This window comes from Sinocyclocheilus rhinocerous, unplaced genomic scaffold (genome assembly GCF_001515625.1).
Source record: "Sinocyclocheilus rhinocerous isolate Xijiao unplaced genomic scaffold, SAMN03320098_v1.1 scaffold2560, whole genome shotgun sequence".
NCBI classification, from domain to species: Eukaryota; Metazoa; Chordata; class Actinopteri; order Cypriniformes; family Cyprinidae; genus Sinocyclocheilus; species Sinocyclocheilus rhinocerous.
Genome location: NW_015659005.1, coordinates 204090 through 223611, shown reverse-complemented (window position 1 = coordinate 223611; position 19522 = coordinate 204090). Strand labels below are relative to the sequence as shown.

General features: G+C 38.7%; 1 protein-coding gene across 1 annotated transcript in view; it reads left to right on the top strand.

Moving 5' to 3' along the window:
- LOC107723201 (voltage-dependent P/Q-type calcium channel subunit alpha-1A-like) overlaps positions 1-19522 on the top strand; it is a 119243-nt gene that overhangs the window by 87269 nt on the left and 12452 nt on the right. The window contains 9 exon segments of the mRNA XM_016531755.1: positions 637-753; positions 1843-1908; positions 2035-2132; positions 2224-2374; positions 3631-3758; positions 5944-6040; positions 10185-10299; positions 10603-10710; positions 16405-16508. Of these exon segments, the coding sequence (XP_016387241.1) occupies positions 637-753; positions 1843-1908; positions 2035-2132; positions 2224-2374; positions 3631-3758; positions 5944-6040; positions 10185-10299; positions 10603-10710; positions 16405-16508 (984 nt within the window).

Sequence of the window (19522 nt, the reverse complement as noted above, 5' to 3'; positions counted from 1 at the left end):
CTTGAACTTGTGTTCGATTTTTGTTTCCCAGTATCTCTGTGCTGCTTAAAGGACAATAAACAGTAATTTCTTCCCCTCAGTTCCTGACGCCTTCAAAAAAAAAAAAGCAGAAAAAAATACAAAAATTGCCCACAACTGACTGAAATATGTCCTTTAACCCAGCACATGTCCCTTGTCTTTGCTAGTGCCCTCTGTTGGTCATTGTATGCTATTAGTGTGGTTGGCATGATTCCACGTGAATCTACAGATCAGTGCATTTGGTTGACTGAAGCAAGAAGTTAGGGTCTGTGCACTCCCTTCCCTAATGAGAACTCGTTTACAGTATTTTGTTTTATTATATAATTATATTATTGTTTTGTATGAGTTGCTGCCTCCTCCCTTTATCTTTGTCTTTTCCCCTCTTTCACCACTGGATATGCTGAGCCTGTTTAGTCTTGTCAGTTTGATTATTTATTTATTTTTTTTGGTTTCTCCTTGTTTGATTTTATTCCTACTTTCCTTCTTTTCTTCCTTCCTTAGTTCCTTTTTAATTTCTTCACTGTTTGTAATCAAATGTTTTGGACTGACATCATTTCCTTTCTCTGTCTGTCTGCCCCTTCTCTATTTCTGTCTACTGCTTCCTTTCTGTCTCTGTAGAACAACTTCATAAATCTGAGTTTTCTAAGGCTCTTCAGAGCTGCTCGTCTCATTAAGTTGCTCAGGCAGGGTGAGACCATACGCATCCTGCTCTGGACCTTCGTCCAGTCTTTCAAGGTAAAATTACACACACATACAACACAGTATGCAAGCATTGTTTTGTTTTTTGAGTCAGACAGCACACAGAGCTATCTTGTTAATGAAATTATTGGCAAAATGTTGGTTAATGAAGGTTGTTTTTGTTTATTTCAAAAAATTAAATTAAAAAAATGTGCATTATGAAGATAAATAATTTTACTACTTTCTTTTGAAGAATCTAGTACGAATATTAATCCAAAAAATCTGATCATAATCAGTAATGTTGCAGATTGAATTGCTTGACCTGTGCATTGTTATTTCAGTATTATTTGTATAAAGCTTTTATTAATATTTTGAATTGGCTTTTATTTTTATAGTTTCAGTTTTTTTATTTTAGCTTAACTGTTAGTCATTTTATTATGTGCTTTTGTAAGTTTTTATTACTTTTTATTTTATTATTTAGGTTTTATTTTTATTTCATTTTTAGTTTTAGTTCAGATTTATTTTTTATTTTTCCAGTTAGTAATTTTACCTCTTCAAATTAAAAATATGTCAGTTAGTTGCCAAAGCAACATTACTGATCTTCATTTAGTTTAGGTTTTCCATGTAATATTTTTATTTTATTTTATTTTATGCTATATATCAAATTGAAAATGTGTTTTCAATAGCTTTAGATTTAGTTTAAGTAAACAGTAATAACCTTGGAGCTGTGTAAGATGAAACTGAGGCGCTTAGCTAGCATGTAAATTAACTAAACTAAAACCTAAACAAATCATTATACATGATATTAATCCGATATGCCACAAACGCACTTGCTGTGTTATGTGCTAGAAATTTGTTATGGAAAGAGAATGTTTATAGTGTGTGCGCAAAATAGCGGACAATGGATAACTAAAGCATAAAGAATTTAAGCATAAAGAACTTTTTTTAATGTGGTCAGGGTTTTTGGTAGGGGTTAATTCAGGTTAATTGGGCCTTTTTTCCTAGTCATCTCAAAATGTGTCCTAATTTACCTACATTTACACTAACATGTTGACATTGTGTTGCACATTTCTCCTCAGACTGCCAGTAACAGGTTTTCACTCACATTTAATTGATGGTTTATTTTGACTGATCTGCTGTGCTTAGGCTCTGCCGTATGTGTGCCTACTCATCGCCATGCTGTTCTTCATCTACGCCATCATTGGCATGCAGGTGAGTATGTGAGAGAGTGTGTGGGAGGCTGCACAGCACATACTGAGAATAGGTAAATGGCTATATTTGAAGGTAGTGGGCAATGAGAGTGTGGGCTTATGCTGGGGTGGGTTTTGTGTTTCACAGCTGTTTGGGAACATTGCGATTGAGGAGGATGGTGAGAGTGCCATTAACCAGCACAACAATTTCAGGACTTTTTTCCAGGCGCTAATGCTGCTCTTCAGGTTTGTGTGTGAATCACAGACTGGCTCTGTTGAATGTTGTGCGTGGGTTACAAACACTTTATAACCGTAGTTCAACACCGTGTGTTTGTAGGAGTGCTACAGGTGAGGCATGGCATGATATCATGCTGTCATGTCTGGGAAAGAAGGTGTGTGATCCTCTCTCTGGTAACGTGGAGGCAGAGTGTGGGAGCGAGTTTGCCTACCTCTACTTTGTCTCCTTCATCTTCCTCTGTTCCTTTCTGGTGAGAACATCAGCACTCTTATTATCACTAGCGTTGTACTCATAGGCATCATTTATAGTGGGGACATTTCACCACAGCTTTTTGCAATGGCTAATGTTGGCCCTGCTATTTTATCAAATTGCTTTTGGAAAGCTTGTATCAAATACAGATGAAACGATCTCCAATTGTTGAGCAGCAGTTTCCATTTCTTTAGTGGGCGTTATATTATAGTAAGAGGGAATCTGGCACTAGGATTTATCATTTTGATGTTTTGCTGAGTGGTCGCCACATTTGTCATCAGTGGTGAAAAGTGACTCAGACATGCGGCATACTTCTCTATTACTTTCCATCTGTTCCAGTGATACAGCAAAACAAAATGCAAACAAATGTGTTCCCAATACTGATTATATCCACTGACGTAAAGCTGCTATTTAGTTTTCATTGTATTATATGTATTGTGTTATGTAGTTATATATCGTATTATATATATATATATATATATATATATATACACAGAGCTGGGTAGTAACTGATTACATGTAATCTGGATTACATATTAAGATTCCAAATTTTACATTATTAATTTTACATTACTATGATTTAATTAATTATTACCTTTTCATTAAACTCACCAACCCCTTTTAGTTCCTTTATGAACCCCATGGGAAACCTTGGCGTAATGTAGTGTTTAATGCATTACAATGCATAGAAGGTATTTTATTACTATTTTTTTATATCAATATGGTACAAGATTATCCTATTTAAATCAATATGGTGAACGAGTAAGATCAAATATAATCTAAAAGTAATAATAATGTACTCTGATTATATGTGACCCTGGACCACAAAACCAGTCTTAAGTGTCAATTATTCGAAATTGAGATTTATACATGATCTGAAAGCTGAATAAATAAGTTTTCCATTGACCGATCTTTATCCTAATGAACATCCTAATGATTTTTGGCATAAAAGAAAAATCTATTATTTTGACCCATACAATGTATTTTTGGCTATTGCTACAAATATACCCCAGCGACTTAAGACTGGTTTTGTGATCCAGGGTCACATATTACCTAAAATGTGCAATGTGATGGATTATGTTACAAACTACAACTACACTGACCATTTTTTTTAATACAGTGTGACATCCATAATTGTACTGTATTAATATTGCTTAAAAGCGGAGAAATTACATAGTGTCATGTACATGAGGTGTGTACTTTACAGCTCAACTCATCAGATTTGTCTGCTTAGTCCTGTGATTTACTTGTGTGTAGATGCTGAATCTGTTCGTGGCTGTGATCATGGATAATTTTGAGTACCTGACGCGTGACTCCTCTATCCTGGGACCCCATCACCTGGACGAGTATGTGAGAATCTGGGCGGAGTATGATCCAGCTGCTTGGTGAGCCTATGTGCACTTGCACACATAAACATGCTCTTTCAATATTTTATTATATACTAATCTTGTATGTTACATACTAATTGTGAAAAGTACTTATTACTTAGTAACATGAAGCAAATTTATAAACAAAATGTATAATTGTATTTAATTACACATCTCACTAAACTTATTAATACTCTTTTGGTAGTACTAAATAGATGCCATTAGACTGTCTATAACATGTTTCTCAGTAATTAATCGATAATGTCCTAAAATGTGAGACCATGGATTCTTTTAAAATGCAGAATTGGATGTAACAGACCCTTACTTTTCAAATTTCTTTGGCCCTTAAATTTGCTGGACACACCATTTTAAAGAGGCTATTTTAACATGTTTTGGTCTTGCGTGCAAGGACAGTGTGCTTTAAATGTGTTGTACATTTTCACAACTGTAAATATAGCCTCTGTCCTATATAACAGACCACAATGGCCCTCTTTTATTTGTTCGACTGGAACACTTCGTTTTTGACATCGGTATAGAGCCGTGGCCTCTGGCAAAGTCTTTAACGTACAGAGCCTGGCTTCATTGTATCCTACCTTGGACCAAACAGCGAGGAGAACACCACAGCACCAGCTGAGAGAAAGGGATCATGGATTTGAGCTTCTCAGCTCTGCTAAAATCCATCAATCCCCCCCAAACCCTCCTACGTGCCCTTCTGTGAGTCCCAGTCCTACCACTCTGGAATACTGCATACTGCAAGCCAAACTTACTGTGCCAGCCCCCTCCCTTCTACTGAACACGCTAAGTTTCCCGGTATCTGCATTCCAGTGCTTGTCACCCTAATGTTGTGTGTTAGACAGTAATGTAGGCGGGCAACCGAGAGTTAATCAGATATTCAGAGAAGACTAGGAAGGACTGAAAAAAGACTGAATTAAAGCCTTTTTACCAAGGGAAATTATGCTGAACAGATTTCGGAGAGTGAGTCTTCCAGAGAGTCTTCATTCTGAATGGCAGAATCCATCTGACAAGAAAGAAAGCAAGAAGGAAAGAGGACGAAAAAAAGAAGAGAAATGAAGTAGAAAAAGAAGCAAGAAAGGAAAAGATTCTTCATTCTGAATGGCAGAATCCATCTGACAAGAAAGAAAGCAAAAAGGAAAGAGGACGAAAAAAAGAAGAGAAATGAAGTAGAAAAAGAAGCAAGAAAGGAAAAGATGTAGTAAAAAGGGAAAGGAAAAGAAGGAAGAAATATAGAAAGGAAAAGTGAATAGAAAGGTAAACTTCAAGGGAGAAAGAGAGAAAGCAAGGCGGAAAGAAGGGCACGAGAAAGGGGAAGAGGAAGGAAGGAAAACAAAGAATGAAAGGAAAGGAGGAAGGAAGGAGGTAGAAGGTGGGAAGGAAAAGAGTAACTAAGAAAGAAAGGCAAAGTGAATGCAAGGTGAAAGAAAGAGAAAGCAGAAGGAAGCCAGAAAAACAGTAAGTAAAGAAAAACCAATAATGAAAGGAAAAGAGAAAGGACTGGGAAAAGTAAGCAGGAAACAACTGAAGAAACAAGAAAGAAAGACACGATGGAAAGGAGAATGGAAGGAAGGGAAAGAGAAAGGAAGGGAAAAAGAAAGTAGAAGCAAGATGAAGGAAGGAATACAATTAACAGAAGGAAAAGAGGAAGCAAGTAAGGATAATCGAAAAGAAGGAACCAATAAATGATAAAGAGAATGAAAAAAAATATAATAAAGAAAAATGAGTAAGGAAAGATGGAAAAGAAAGAAAGGAGGGAGGAAGGGAAATGGAGGAAATGGAAGTAGAAGAGAAAAATGAGGAAGTAAAAGAGAAAGGGAGAAATTCATGTAGGGGTAAGGAGTAAATAAAGAGAGGAAGAGGAAGGAAACAAAAGGAAATAAGAAAAAGAGGGAGGGAGAATAAGGAAAGAATAAGGAAGGAAGCCAGGTAAAGAGGAATTACAGGAAGAAAACAGAACTAACTGAAAAGTGAAAGTAAGGAATAAGGGAAAAACAAGAAGTGAAGCAGAGACGGGTGAGGAACATTAATATGGAGGTGTGCGAACAGATTTGACAGCACAAACGGGTGACGAGCAAATAAGAAAATGTGTGTGTGATTCTGTGCTTCTCTTCCTGTTCTTGTGCTCTTCTTCCTGCCAATGTCTCTGTTCTGAGTTGTGTTCTCTAACTTCCCTGTATTCTTCTTACAGCGGGCGCATTCATTATAAGGATATGTACAGTTTATTGCGAGTTATCGACCCCCCTCTGGGCTTAGGCAAGAAATGTCCTCATAGGGTGGCCTGCAAGGTTTGACTTCCACTTAAAAACTAATATTACCTGCTAGCATCCAGAATGCAATGAATGTTGCTTACCTCCTCTTCTTTTTCTTTTCAACAATGTTTTTGTACTCTCACCATTTCTACTTGCATTCTACTTGATATGACAATGAGAATGTGCAGGACAATGCCGACACTTACAGGAGCATGAACTAGTGCACTAGTGTGTATGGAACAAGCAAACGAGAAAACCACTAAAGTGAAAGACAAACAAACAAACAAAAAAAAACGAATCAGCCATCTTTGATTTTTGTTTTGCTTGCTGTTGAGGCATGGCTAGGCCTAGCTGGTATGGTAGCGTGCATTGTTCTGGGTGGAGGGGGACAGAAACTGCATTGACATTAAACTTCATTACAACGCCCTGCCAGCAGCGGGACTTTATGCCTGTTCTGAAGCCCGCATGCTCTTCTATGCAACCTGCCCCATTGCATAGAACGCCTTTTTAGCAACTCAAGACGTTCAGCACAACCCCCTCCCACCTTCCCCCACCCCTTACCCACAAATGACCCAGCCTAGTTTACCAAGCCGCTCCTTTCGTCCAGGCCAATAACCTTCTTTTTGTTCTGCTCTGTTTTGTTCTCCTCCCCTCCCACTTCCCCGTCTCCTTCCTGATCCCTTCTTTTTTGATTTACCCCTTTTCTTCTTCTCTTTCTCTCTCTCCCATGCACATTTCCTTTGGTTTTTCTTTTGTTTCGGTTGCCCAGTGGCAGAATCAGTTTCAGGGATATGTATGAGATGCTCAGGCACATGTCTCCTCCGTTAGGACTGGGGAAGAAGTGCCCTGCACGGGTTGCCTACAAGGTAGAGGGCCTCCGAGTGGCCAGCGCTGTGTCTGTACTGTTGGTGTTTTCTCTTTATTTTCTCTCCTTCTTTTCCTCCTTCGTTGTGTGACGGAGGCCGCTATTGTGATTCTGGTGGCAGGGCCGGGTTCGAGGGTGTTAGACTGAGGCGGGCCGATCCACAGGGAAGCGGGAACGGACTAACCTTCTCAGCACTTTTGCACCGTATGAAAACATACACGCACACTTTCATAGCTTTTGAAACTTCGAAGGATGAAACATAAAGGTCTCAGATTTGCTTTTACATTCTACACCTTTATCAATACATTAAAGCAAGATTCTTATGCTTTAATGTACAGCAGTGATCAGTAATTGAATTTCAGATCTGAGATGCAGTGTGATAATAAACAAAAAAATGCAGTGTCCCACATGATACATTACACACTATGCACTTATACTATGCACTACCGTCTAGTTTATGAATTATTTAAGCTTAATTTGTCATCCAGCATCAAAGTCTGGTTGTCCCTCCACCTTTGCTACACAAGGAAAGCGGCGACAGTTGAGTGCATGAAGTGTCCAACATTCCAAACTTCATTATTTTGGTCAATTATTTTGGTCAATTAAGTGCATCATGCATCAAATGTTTAGTGTGAACACACTACTATAAAATGGCATAGAATAGTGCATGAGTACGCAAATTGGGACACATGTACACACATACACGTGCATATTGTCTATTCACATCGTCACACACACACACACATTAAAAAACACCCCCAAATGTGCGTGTGCAGCAGTGGTAGGAAGGCCTGAAGGACTTTAGTCCTCCGAGTCCCTCAGCTCTGTGGATGCCGCTCTTTTAGGGACCCTTTCCTCTTGGGACCAGCTCTCTGTCTCTCTTTTTTTCGTGTAATACACAGATAATCACACACATGCACACACATACGCAACAACACACATGTAATCCTTGGGTAGCGTTATGGCCCTACAAAGGAACAAATCAAGTCATTTTGGTACAATGCACAAATAATCCTTTTCCCACTTCTCTTTCTTCTGTCAATGCAGTTCTAATCTGTTTCCAGCCCCTCCTCTTTACATTCTGCCAATCATCTGCATGCCCCGCCTTCCAGGCCACTGGCCCCTCCCACAAGATACTCCCTTAGCTTCTTCTCGCTTTCTTCTTCTCTCTCTGTCTGTCTGCAACCGTACACTGACATTTCACCCTGTGGTCAGTGAACGACAACTAGAAGGAAAGGAGATCTGTGCCCTTAATAAGCCATCAACAAGTCTGGGATCTCCTTTCTCTTACCTTTGCCCCACCCCCTCCATTTTTCTCTGTCCCATTTGATCTCCCATTTCGTAAAATATTTTGCTTCATAGAGTGTTCAGTGATCTCCACCAACATAAACATGTGGTGGCAGACCAACAATCTCTGTGTATTCAGTCAGACAGGTCACTTCCTGTCTAACGGGGGTCTCTGCTGCCCCCTAACCTCAGTGGAATGAAGAACAGTGACCACAACCATTGCATTCACCCTCTTTCTCCCTGTCAAACATTAGGGCCCATAATAGAGGATCGCCTGTAGAGAATGTGACCAGCCTGTGGTAGAGCTTTCCCTTCTTACGTTTCCTGTAGCTTTATCTTCCGCTTCATTCTCCTTCGCCCTCGGATTTTCATGTAGCTTTTGAGATCTCTTTAAATTTGGTGTCACTGTCTCTGTCCTGTCTCTTTCATCACTACCATCTCAGCCATCCAAACTCCTCCTGTAAAAGCTGTCAGTCCTAACCCAACTTCCTGCTCCGGTACTCCTCTCTGGCAGCCCACTGCTTTTCTCTTTATCATCCGTAGCATTAAAGTATTACCCTTGCGCAGCAGGTAGCCGAATCTTCACTCTTAGCTCATCCTCTTCACAACAACAACTCACAAAGCCATTTCCTTTTTTTGTTCTTCTTTTCTTTTCTGGAGAATGCTGCTCTAACCTAAACCAATAGCCTGCACCCATCTTTTTTGCATTGAGAGACAAGAGAATCTGGATCGAGCTCTTGTTTTATCCAGTAGCCCATCTATGATTGAGTCTCAATGACAGCAACCACTACTAAACCTAAATGAATGAGCTGAAATGAACCAACTAGATGATGCTTTCAGTGTTGGCTGCTCTGTTGCTTGTCCTGTGATGCATGTGACTGCATGATGCATGCTGGGAAAGAGGGTAGTGGGGGTGGAGGGTGAGTGTTTCTTCTGGGATGGAGCGGGATGGGGAGACACCGGGTAACGTGAGTGATTGCATCGCAGAGGGTATCATGGTAACGGAAGGATTGAGGTAACATTTAACCCTGTGCAATGCAATTATGACTTTCTGTGTTTAAGTATAATCTTTCCCCAGATCAGTACAGGATGAATTATACTTTAAAACTCTGACGTTTACGTAATGATGTTTTAATTTATTATTTCATCCGCTGGTCTGAGTTTAATATGTGAACCTCCTCCCGGAAAAGCTCTTTGACTGACAGCTCAGATGCTGATATGAAAACAAAATACATCATCCATCATACAGATACAAATCTGATTTGTAGCAAATGCTGCCTCAGATTCATGGACATCTGAATCAGTGGTTTTTGACTGGTTTTGCTTTAGGACCCAAGTTTTACAAAACTAATAATAATGTCCTTAAAATCAAATATTTAGCCAACAATTCAATGTTCAAAATACACTGTGGTCGGTGCAATCATGCTTATCCTCATTTAAATTATATTTAATTTAGTATGATTTATTTTACTTTGGTGACATAGATTTGTTCATGATTTTTGTGGTCATGTCACACCAAATTACAAATTAATTTGCAGAAAAAATACTGCAAAACAGCCTTTGAGGTCAGCAACAAAAGAAATGGGAATCATTTCCTCCTCAATTTTAAAAGTTGATAAGCCTGTTTATTATTGCTACATCTGACTGTAAGCAATTGTGGTAGTTGTATTTGTATTGTGTATTTTTTTTTTGCTGTTCTCTGAGAACAGACCTGCGACCCATTTTTGGGTTGTGACCAACCAGACCAAGCCACTGTTCTAGACCACAGAACTGTTCTTTATATATTAACTTCCACAGCAATCTCATAAACCATTAATCAGTCTCCTCCTCGATTACTGCACTAAGACAGCTCTAAATTAATTCATGCACTGAGTATCAAAGGTCACAGAGCTAACCCTGAAAATCCCTCCCTCCTTTCCCCTCACATTTCCTCTCACACACCAAAAGCACACCCTACCTGGAGGTTCAAAGCACACTTATATCTCAGTAGCGCTGCTCTTCTAACTGCTCCTGATTGGCTCTCCACAGAGACTGTTGCGGATGGATCTGCCAGTTGCTGATGACAACACAGTGCACTTTAATTCCACACTTATGGCCTTAATCCGAACTGCTCTGGACATCAAGATCGCCAAGGGTGGGGAAGGTTTGGCATTACTTTCTTCATTCATTCCTGTTGTTTGAACAGTTGATGTATTTGCCTGTAGTGGTTTAAGGTTCAAAAGTATTGAGATTCAAATCTATTCTAAACCTGGTCAAACCTCAAAAAAGACCCCACTGTATATAATGACTCGTAAAATATAGAATTTGTAAGATTTTGTGCACAATAAGTCTACGTAAGATTGGACACTACATTGTTCAAACCTTAACAAAAATTGTGTATGTGTGTGTGTTTGTGGAAATACTTTTGCATATATGTGTGTACGTGTACCTGTTGCTGTGTAAATAGGAGGCGTAGATAAGCACCAGATGGATGCTGAACTAAGGAAGGAGATGATGGCGATATGGCCTAATCTCTCTCAGAAAAATCTGGACCTTCTGGTGACACCCCACAAGTGTAAGTTACCCAGGAGGTTGGTGTGTTCACAATGTGTCTCTTTTACCACCCGAGGACAGCTTCTCTCAGCCAGCCCAATCACTGCTCTGCACCCCCTGATGGTCCAGGCCTGTACCCTTAGTTTCATTTTGGGCCCTTATAGATGTATACCACACATTTAGACTGCAGACTGATCACAGAAGAGGAAATTCTCTGAGAATGAATCGTAGACATTGAAAGTGACACAGAAAGTATGTGTTATTGGTCACACTTTATTTTAAGGTCCAATTCTCTTTATCAACAAACCTTTGATAATGACTTTTTCCATCAATAAACTCCTAATTTGCTGCTTATTAATAGTTAGTAAGGTAGTTGTTAAGTTTAGGTATAGGGATGTAAAATATGGTCATGCAGAATATGTGCTTTATAAGTACTAATAAACAGCCAATATGTTATTAATAGGCATGCTAATAAGCAACTAGTTCATAGTGAGAATTGGTCCCTATACTAAAGTGTTACAGTGTTATTCAAATCCAGTAATGACGCAAACATGCCAACAATATAATTGCTGATTGCAGTTTGTATAGGGCAAATGTATAAATAGATGCAAGGCCTATACATGCAAATGAACCAAGAGAGTAGTTGCAGAAAGTATATTTTAGTTTTTGTTGCGAACAGCTAAGCACATAGCCTTTCAAAGTATACTCCATTTGATAGCGTGCGCTAACACAGATGCTAGGCACCTGCACACTAGAAAGTTTTACCCTTGTCCAGTGTCTGCACTATTTCTTTCCAAAAGTTATGAGCAATAAAAATGACAGCGACCACGACCATTGCATTCACCCTCTTTCTCCCTGTCAAACATTAGGGCCCATAATAGAGGATCGCCTGTAGAGAATGTGACCAGCCTGTGGTAGAGCTTTCCCTTCTTACGTTTCCTGTAGCTTTATCTTCCGCTTCATTCTCCTTCGCCCTCGGATTTTCATGTAGCTTTTGAGATCTCTTTAAATTTGGTGTCACTGTCTCTGTCCTGTCTCTTTCATCACTACCATCTCAGCCATCCAAACTCCTCCTGTAAAAGCTGTCAGTCCTAACCCAACTTCCTGCTCCGGTACTCCTCTCTGGCAGCCCACTGCTTTTCTCTTTATCATCCGTAGCATTAAAGTATTACCCTTGCGCAGCAGGTAGCCGAATCTTCACTCTTAGCTCATCCTCTTCACAACAACAACTCACAAAGCCATTTCCTTTTTTTGTTCTTCTTTTTTTTTCTGGAGAATGCTGCTCTAACCTAAACCAATAGCCTGCACCCATCTTTTTTGCATTGAGAGACAAGAGAATCTGGATCGAGCTCTTGTTTTATCCAGTAGCCCATCTATGATTGAGTCTCAATGACAGCAACCACTACTAAACCTAAATGAATGAGCTGAAATGAACCAACTAGATGATGCTTTCAGTGTTGGCTGCTCTGTTGCTTGTCCTGTGATGCATGTGACTGCATGATGCATGCTGGGAAAGAGGGTAGTGGGGGTGGAGGGTGAGTGTTTCTTCTGGGATGGAGCGGGATGGGGAGACACCGGGTAACGTGAGTGATTGCATCGCAGAGGGTATCATGGTAACGGAAGGATTGAGGTAACATTTAACCCTGTGCAATGCAATTATGACTTTCTGTGTTTAAGTATAATCTTTCCCCAGATCAGTACAGGATGAATTATACTTTAAAACTCTGACGTTTACGTAATGATGTTTTAATTTATTATTTCATCCGCTGGTCTGAGTTTAATATGTGAACCTCCTCCCGGAAAAGCTCTTTGACTGACAGCTCAGATGCTGATATGAAAACAAAATACATCATCCATCATACAGATACAAATCTGATTTGTAGCAAATGCTGCCTCAGATTCATGGACATCTGAATCAGTGGTTTTTGACTGGTTTTGCTTTAGGACCCAAGTTTTACAAAACTAATAATAATGTCCTTAAAATCAAATATTTAGCCAACAATTCAATGTTCAAAATACACTGTGGTCGGTGCAATCATGCTTATCCTCATTTAAATTATATTTAATTTAGTATGATTTATTTTACTTTGGTGACATAGATTTGTTCATGATTTTTGTGGTCATGTCACACCAAATTACAAATTAATTTGCAGAAAAAATACTGCAAAACAGCCTTTGAGGTCAGCAACAAAAGAAATGGGAATCATTTCCTCCTCAATTTTAAAAGTTGATAAGCCTGTTTATTATTGCTACATCTGACTGTAAGCAATTGTGGTAGTTGTATTTGTATTGTGTATTTTTTTTTTGCTGTTCTCTGAGAACAGACCTGCGACCCATTTTTGGGTTGTGACCAACCAGACCAAGCCACTGTTCTAGACCACAGAACTGTTCTTTATATATTAACTTCCACAGCAATCTCATAAACCATTAATCAGTCTCCTCCTCGATTACTGCACTAAGACAGCTCTAAATTAATTCATGCACTGAGTATCAAAGGTCACAGAGCTAACCCTGAAAATCCCTCCCTCCTTTCCCCTCACATTTCCTCTCACACACCAAAAGCACACCCTACCTGGAGGTTCAAAGCACACTTATATCTCAGTAGTGCTGCTCTTCTAACTGCTCCTGATTGGCTCTCCACAGAGACTGTTGCGGATGGATCTGCCAGTTGCTGATGACAACACAGTGCACTTTAATTCCACACTTATGGCCTTAATCCGAACTGCTCTGGACATCAAGATCGCCAAGGGTGGGGAAGGTTTGGCATTACTTTCTTCATTCATTCCTGTTGTTTGAACAGTTGATGTATTTGCCTGTAGTGGTTTAAGGTTCAAAAGTATTGAGATTCAAATCTATTCTAAACCTGGTCAAACCTCAAAAAAGACCCCACTGTATATAATGACTCGTAAAATATAGAATTTGTAAGATTTTGTGCACAATAAGTCTACGTAAGATTGGACACTACATTGTTCAAACCTTAACAAAAATTGTGTATGTGTGTGTGTTTGTGGAAATACTTTTGCATATATGTGTGTACGTGTACCTGTTGCTGTGTAAATAGGAGGCGTAGATAAGCACCAGATGGATGCTGAACTAAGGAAGGAGATGATGGCGATATGGCCTAATCTCTCTCAGAAGAATCTGGACCTTCTGGTGACACCCCACAAGTGTAAGTTACCCAGGAGGTTGGTGTGTTCACAATGTGTCTCTTTTACCACCCGAGGACAGCTTCTCTCAGCCAGCCCAATCACTGCTCTGCACCCCCTGATGGTCCAGGCCTGTACCCTTAGTTTCATTTTGGGCCCTTATAGATGTATACCACACATTTAAACTGCAGACTGATCACAGAAGAGGAAATTCTCTGAGAATGAATCGTAGACATTGAAAGTGACGCGGAAAGTATGTGTTATTGGTCACACTTTATTTTAAGGTCCAATACGTAAGATTGGACACTACATTGTTCAAACCTTAACAAAAATTGTGTATGTGTGTGTGTTTGTGGAAATACTTTTGCATATATGTGTGTACGTGTACCTGTTGCTGTGTAAATAGGAGGCGTAGATAAGCACCAGATGGATGCTGAACTAAGGAAGGAGATGATGGCGATATGGCCTAATCTCTCTCAGAAGAATCTGGACCTTCTGGTGACACCCCACAAGTGTAAGTTACCCAGGAGGTTGGTGTGTTCACAATGTGTCTCTTTTACCACCCGAGGACAGCTTCTCTCAGCCAGCCCAATCACTGCTCTGCACCCCCTGATGGTCCAGGCCTGTACCCTTAGTTTCATTTTGGGCCCTTATAGATGTATACCACACATTTAGACTGCAGACTGATCACAGAAGAGGAAATTCTCTGAGAATGAATCGTAGACATTGAAAGTGACACAGAAAGTATGTGTTATTGGTCACACTTTATTTTAAGGTCCAATTCTCTTTATCAACAAACCTTTGATAATGACTTTTTCCATCAATAAACTCCTAATTTGCTGCTTATTAATAGTTAGTAAGGTAGTTGTTAAGTTTAGGTATAGGGATGTAAAATATGGTCATGCAGAATATGTGCTTTATAAGTACTAATAAACAGCCAATATGTTATTAATAGGCATGCTAATAAGCAACTAGTTCATAGTGAGAATTGGTCCCTATACTAAAGTGTTACAGTGTTATTCAAATCCAGTAATGACGCAAACATGCCAACAATATAATTGCTGATTGCAGTTTGTATAGGGCAAATGTATAAATAGATGCAAGGCCTATACATGCAAATGAACCAAGAGAGTAGTTGCAGAAAGTATATTTTAGTTTTTGTTGCGAACAGCTAAGCACATAGCCTTTCAAAGTATACTCCATTTGATAGCGTGCGCTAACACAGATGCTAGGCACCTGCACACTAGAAAGTTTTACCCTTGTCCAGTGTCTGCACTATTTCTTTCCAAAAGTTATGAGCAATAAAAATGCCTTTGCAAACTGTAGATCCGCTTATCTTGGAATGTCTTCATATAAGCGTTTGTCAACGTAGTCGTCTATTGTCGTTGTCATCTTTAGTAGTTTGTTGTTATTGTATGCGGGGTTAAAACAATCGGGTATACTAGTATAATGACGGAATTAACGTCAGTGTGCATAAAAACTTAATTACTTTGCGCTTACTTTGGGCCTTAGTGCAGTAAAAAAAGCGCTGAAAGATGTTTCACGAGCACCTGGTGTGTTGCCGTTAGCTTTAGCATGTTTAGCTCCTTCCCTCCCGCTACAGTCGACTGCAACTTTACACAGAAACATATTAACAAAGATATTTTAAGACAAGTGCAACAAAAGACATTGATAACACACATTGGTGTATGTCCAGCTCACTATGCCTGAGACCAGGGGGTGCCTTACTATAGATCAACCCTCTATAGATGTCTTTTCACTACAGGGGTTATGAGATTCCTGACAAGATGTACGTAAAATAGTATTATTAAAAATATATATACATATATTGCAGCACTATTATGCTACCAATGAGATGTATGTGCTAGCTCGCTGTTAAGAACATGCTTAAAGCTAGCTATCTTATGAGATATGCTTAAAACTAGCTAGCCTAATGCTAGCTAGATGCTACAAAAAAGCATGAGATAATGAGGTGGCGCTGCTGTCACACATGAGGCAATAAAGCTTTTGACACAATGATAATGCAAGTAGTATGTTTTAGATGAGTGTGCAGCACGCATGTAGTAATTTAGAACTGTATTGTTTGATGCTAATTGCTATCTTCATTGTTCTATGCAGATCCTATACAGAGGTGGTGACCATGGCTTTAATCACCACTAAGCATGGCATGTAAACCTAGTCTGAAGTTACTCTTAGTAACTTCTCCATGTGAACTCGGTTTCATAAAGCGGCAAAGACCGTTTTTGGGAAACTTTGTTTACTGTATCCAGGAATTATGCTGTAGTTTGCTGTCAGTTCTTCCAACATTTTTGTACTTAAAACAGTAGAAATGGAGTATTTTAAATATTGATCGTAAAAATGAAGTGCGTGAATAGTTTTAGCCATTTTAATCAGTCTGCTTGTGAAAAGACCATTGGCTCTGTGTGTGTCGATTCGACACTCTTTGTTTGTGCATGTGAGTTTGTGCGTCTGCGTTTGTCTTGTGCACGTCCCGTCCTCACTCCCATCCCCCTTGCTCAGGGTCCATCGCACCTTGTCTAATCGTGCAGGGTAACTTGTCCTTTTCTCAGCAGCGACAGACCTGACAGTGGGAAAGATCTATGCTGCCATGATGATCATGGAGTATTATAGGCAAAGTAAAGCCAAACGGACACAGGCTATCCACGATGAACAGGTACGCCTTCATCCTCTCACCCTGCAATCACAATCACAGTCCACAATGAGCTGTGACAAACAGTCCTCAGCTGTGCTAAATGCTCATTTTCACCATCGACTGAAGCGTAAACACACTTGTATCTTAGATAGTGAGCCAGTTACATGCCATTGGAGTTGCTGATGTTGTTTAAAGAACATTCTCAGTGAGAAGCTATTGAGAAAGGCAAACAAGATGAGGAACCACAGTAAATATGTTGTGTTCCTGCGACTTGTCACAGTTCATGTGGTATCTGAGAATACATTTTTGACAATGCACTCACCTTTCTCATTTTGGGACTGAGCGATAACCTCCTTTGTATTTAGTAGTCCAATAGGCTTGCCTAGTTCGTTTGCCCTTTATCTTTAAATTGCATAGATGCATCAACTGTCAATAGTGATGACAGCTAAACATTTTACTGTTACTTAGAACAATCATTTGGCATTAAAGTACTACATTCACAAATGCATCTCTGCCTTACATTACACAAAATATGATATTTATGTGGAGCTAAAGATGAAGTGTGTAATTTCTGCGTCACTAGTTTCACCAAATGGAATGGAAACATAATGACTGCTTCAAACTTTGCCAACTGCTTTTGGGCAGACAAAGAGGCAATCCCACACCAAACTCAATTTATGTGGCCCCATATATTTATTCAGCAATATAATCCTCTTTGCCCCAATGATGTGTCTCCTCTGATGATGTGTGCATCATTGTGAGGGCGGGGCAACCATTCAATTCTAGATGGACAAAATCAAGTCCTGTCATACTTTTTTTTCCTCTAATTTGAGGTGCTGTTTCCCTTGGATATATGTAACAATATGAGGGAAAAGTTTTACCTTAAGCTTGGACAAGGAAGATATTTTTACACTTGATAAAACTACACATATCACCTTTAAGCTCTGTCAGGATTTTAAAAATCAGGCCTCCTTCTGCACTCAGTTGTATGCACAGTGTAGTTGTTGTCATTTAAGACATAGAAGAATTAGAGTAAAGTATGTAATGTCTGCTAAGTACATCATTTTCATAACTGAATTGTGAATTCAGAAACATTAAACTGATCTCTTCAATTAGTAAAAAACATTTATAAATGCTAAAGGAATTTGATAAAGGAAGGCCACATCTCATCTCACAACTCCTCTTTCTTAGAAAACTGGATTTATAATCATAATCTAAGGATTTAAATCACATTTGTGGCTTTTTTTGGCATCCTTCCAAGAAGTGAAAGGAAATAGAATAAACCTGGGAAGTCTTGTAAGAGGCTGCCCCTTAAAAGGGTTTTACAATCTGTAAAGTATTGTGTTGTATGATTACTCTCTTCCACATAAACCTCTAGATTAATAATTAATTGCCAAACTTATTGACTGACCGACTTAATTCCTCATTGTATGAAGTCACTTGCAGTGGGTGGTTTAATATTTCAGTATATCTGATAGGTTGTTTTAATTATGTCCATTCATTCTTCCAGCTGAATAACGGAACAGTGTGTGTCCTGCTGTAATTGAATCCCACTGGTTCAATGACTATTGATTATTAGCAGTTACTATGTTTTTGGTTGTAGAAAGAGTATAAAATCATTGTTTTTTTGTTTTTTTAGCAGTTAAACACTTTAATTTCCTCAGTAGTTTATATGAAGGTGGTATATACTGTATATGTGTTTTCATAGATGATGAATATTAGTATGAATAGTAGAGTGTAATGCAACATGGGCCTGATCTACGTTTTATACTGTTTTGTTCTTATGTGATCCACAACTATACATCCACATGAAAGTCGAACACAGTTTTGTAGAGCTGGCCTGTACAATCTTAGTGGTAACCATGATGTTTCAAGTGGATGTAGCAGTTTTGGCAGATACCATTGAATTTGCTAAGCTTGTCTCCTAACTCATCCATTAGACAGTGTTAAGTAAACAAACTCGATCAGTGCATGTTGTTCACAGATGATTCCTTTTCTTTTATCAGCTCTCATTCTTTTATCAACTATTACTTCCTCTCATGTTAATATGAAACCTGCCTTTACATACTACATGCATTTTGTGTTTCTCACTGGATAGGTTGATTTTTATTTCTTTCTTCCTTCATTTTCCAAATCTCAAGGTGTAATTTTGGCTGGTGGTACCAATTATCTGCTTTATGGGTTGAATACACACAAAAATGGCTCTAAAGAGTCACAGTTTTACAAGCTCTGGGGTTGTTAAAAAAAATTAGTAATCGTACTGATCCACATACAGAAGGTTTGGGTGGTACATAATCAAAGGGCTTGTCGATTTTTTATTAAATAACCTATTGGTTATAGGATAATTACATCACCGCTATGATTTGTGACTTTCTACTCATTTTGGTATCTGGGGTAATGATGACATTCTCATTCTATAAAGCATTTGATTGGGCAAAAAAAATCTATGTAATACAGGATGAGACAAAATATTTGTATCTGTTTTCCCAGAAGAAACAGACCCTAAATTTTAAATGTTTGGAGTCAGTATGATTTTAAAATGTTTTTGAAAGAGGCCTCATATGTGTTTGACTAAAAATAAAGAAAAACAGTAATGTTGTGAAAAAAATTTGCAATGTTAAATGACTGTTTTACATTTTAATACATTTAAAAAAGTAATTTATTCTTTTGATGACAAAGCGGCATTTTCAGCATCATTACTCCAGTCTTCAGTGTCACATGATCCTTTGGAAATCATTCTAATATGCTGATTTGGTCATCAAGAAACATTTATTATTATTACTGTTGTATTTTTGTGGAAACCATGATTTTTGTTTTTCGGGATTTTTTGATGAATAGAAAGTTCAAAAGAACACCATTTATTTGAAATAGAAATCTTTCATAACATTATAAATGTCTTTACCGACACTTTTGATGAATTTAACATGTCCCTGCTGAATCTTACTGACCCTAAACATTTGAAAGATCTTCTAAACGTATCTGCTAAAAGTGAATGTTGACTATGTTTAGGTGTACAATAGCATACAGATGAGCTC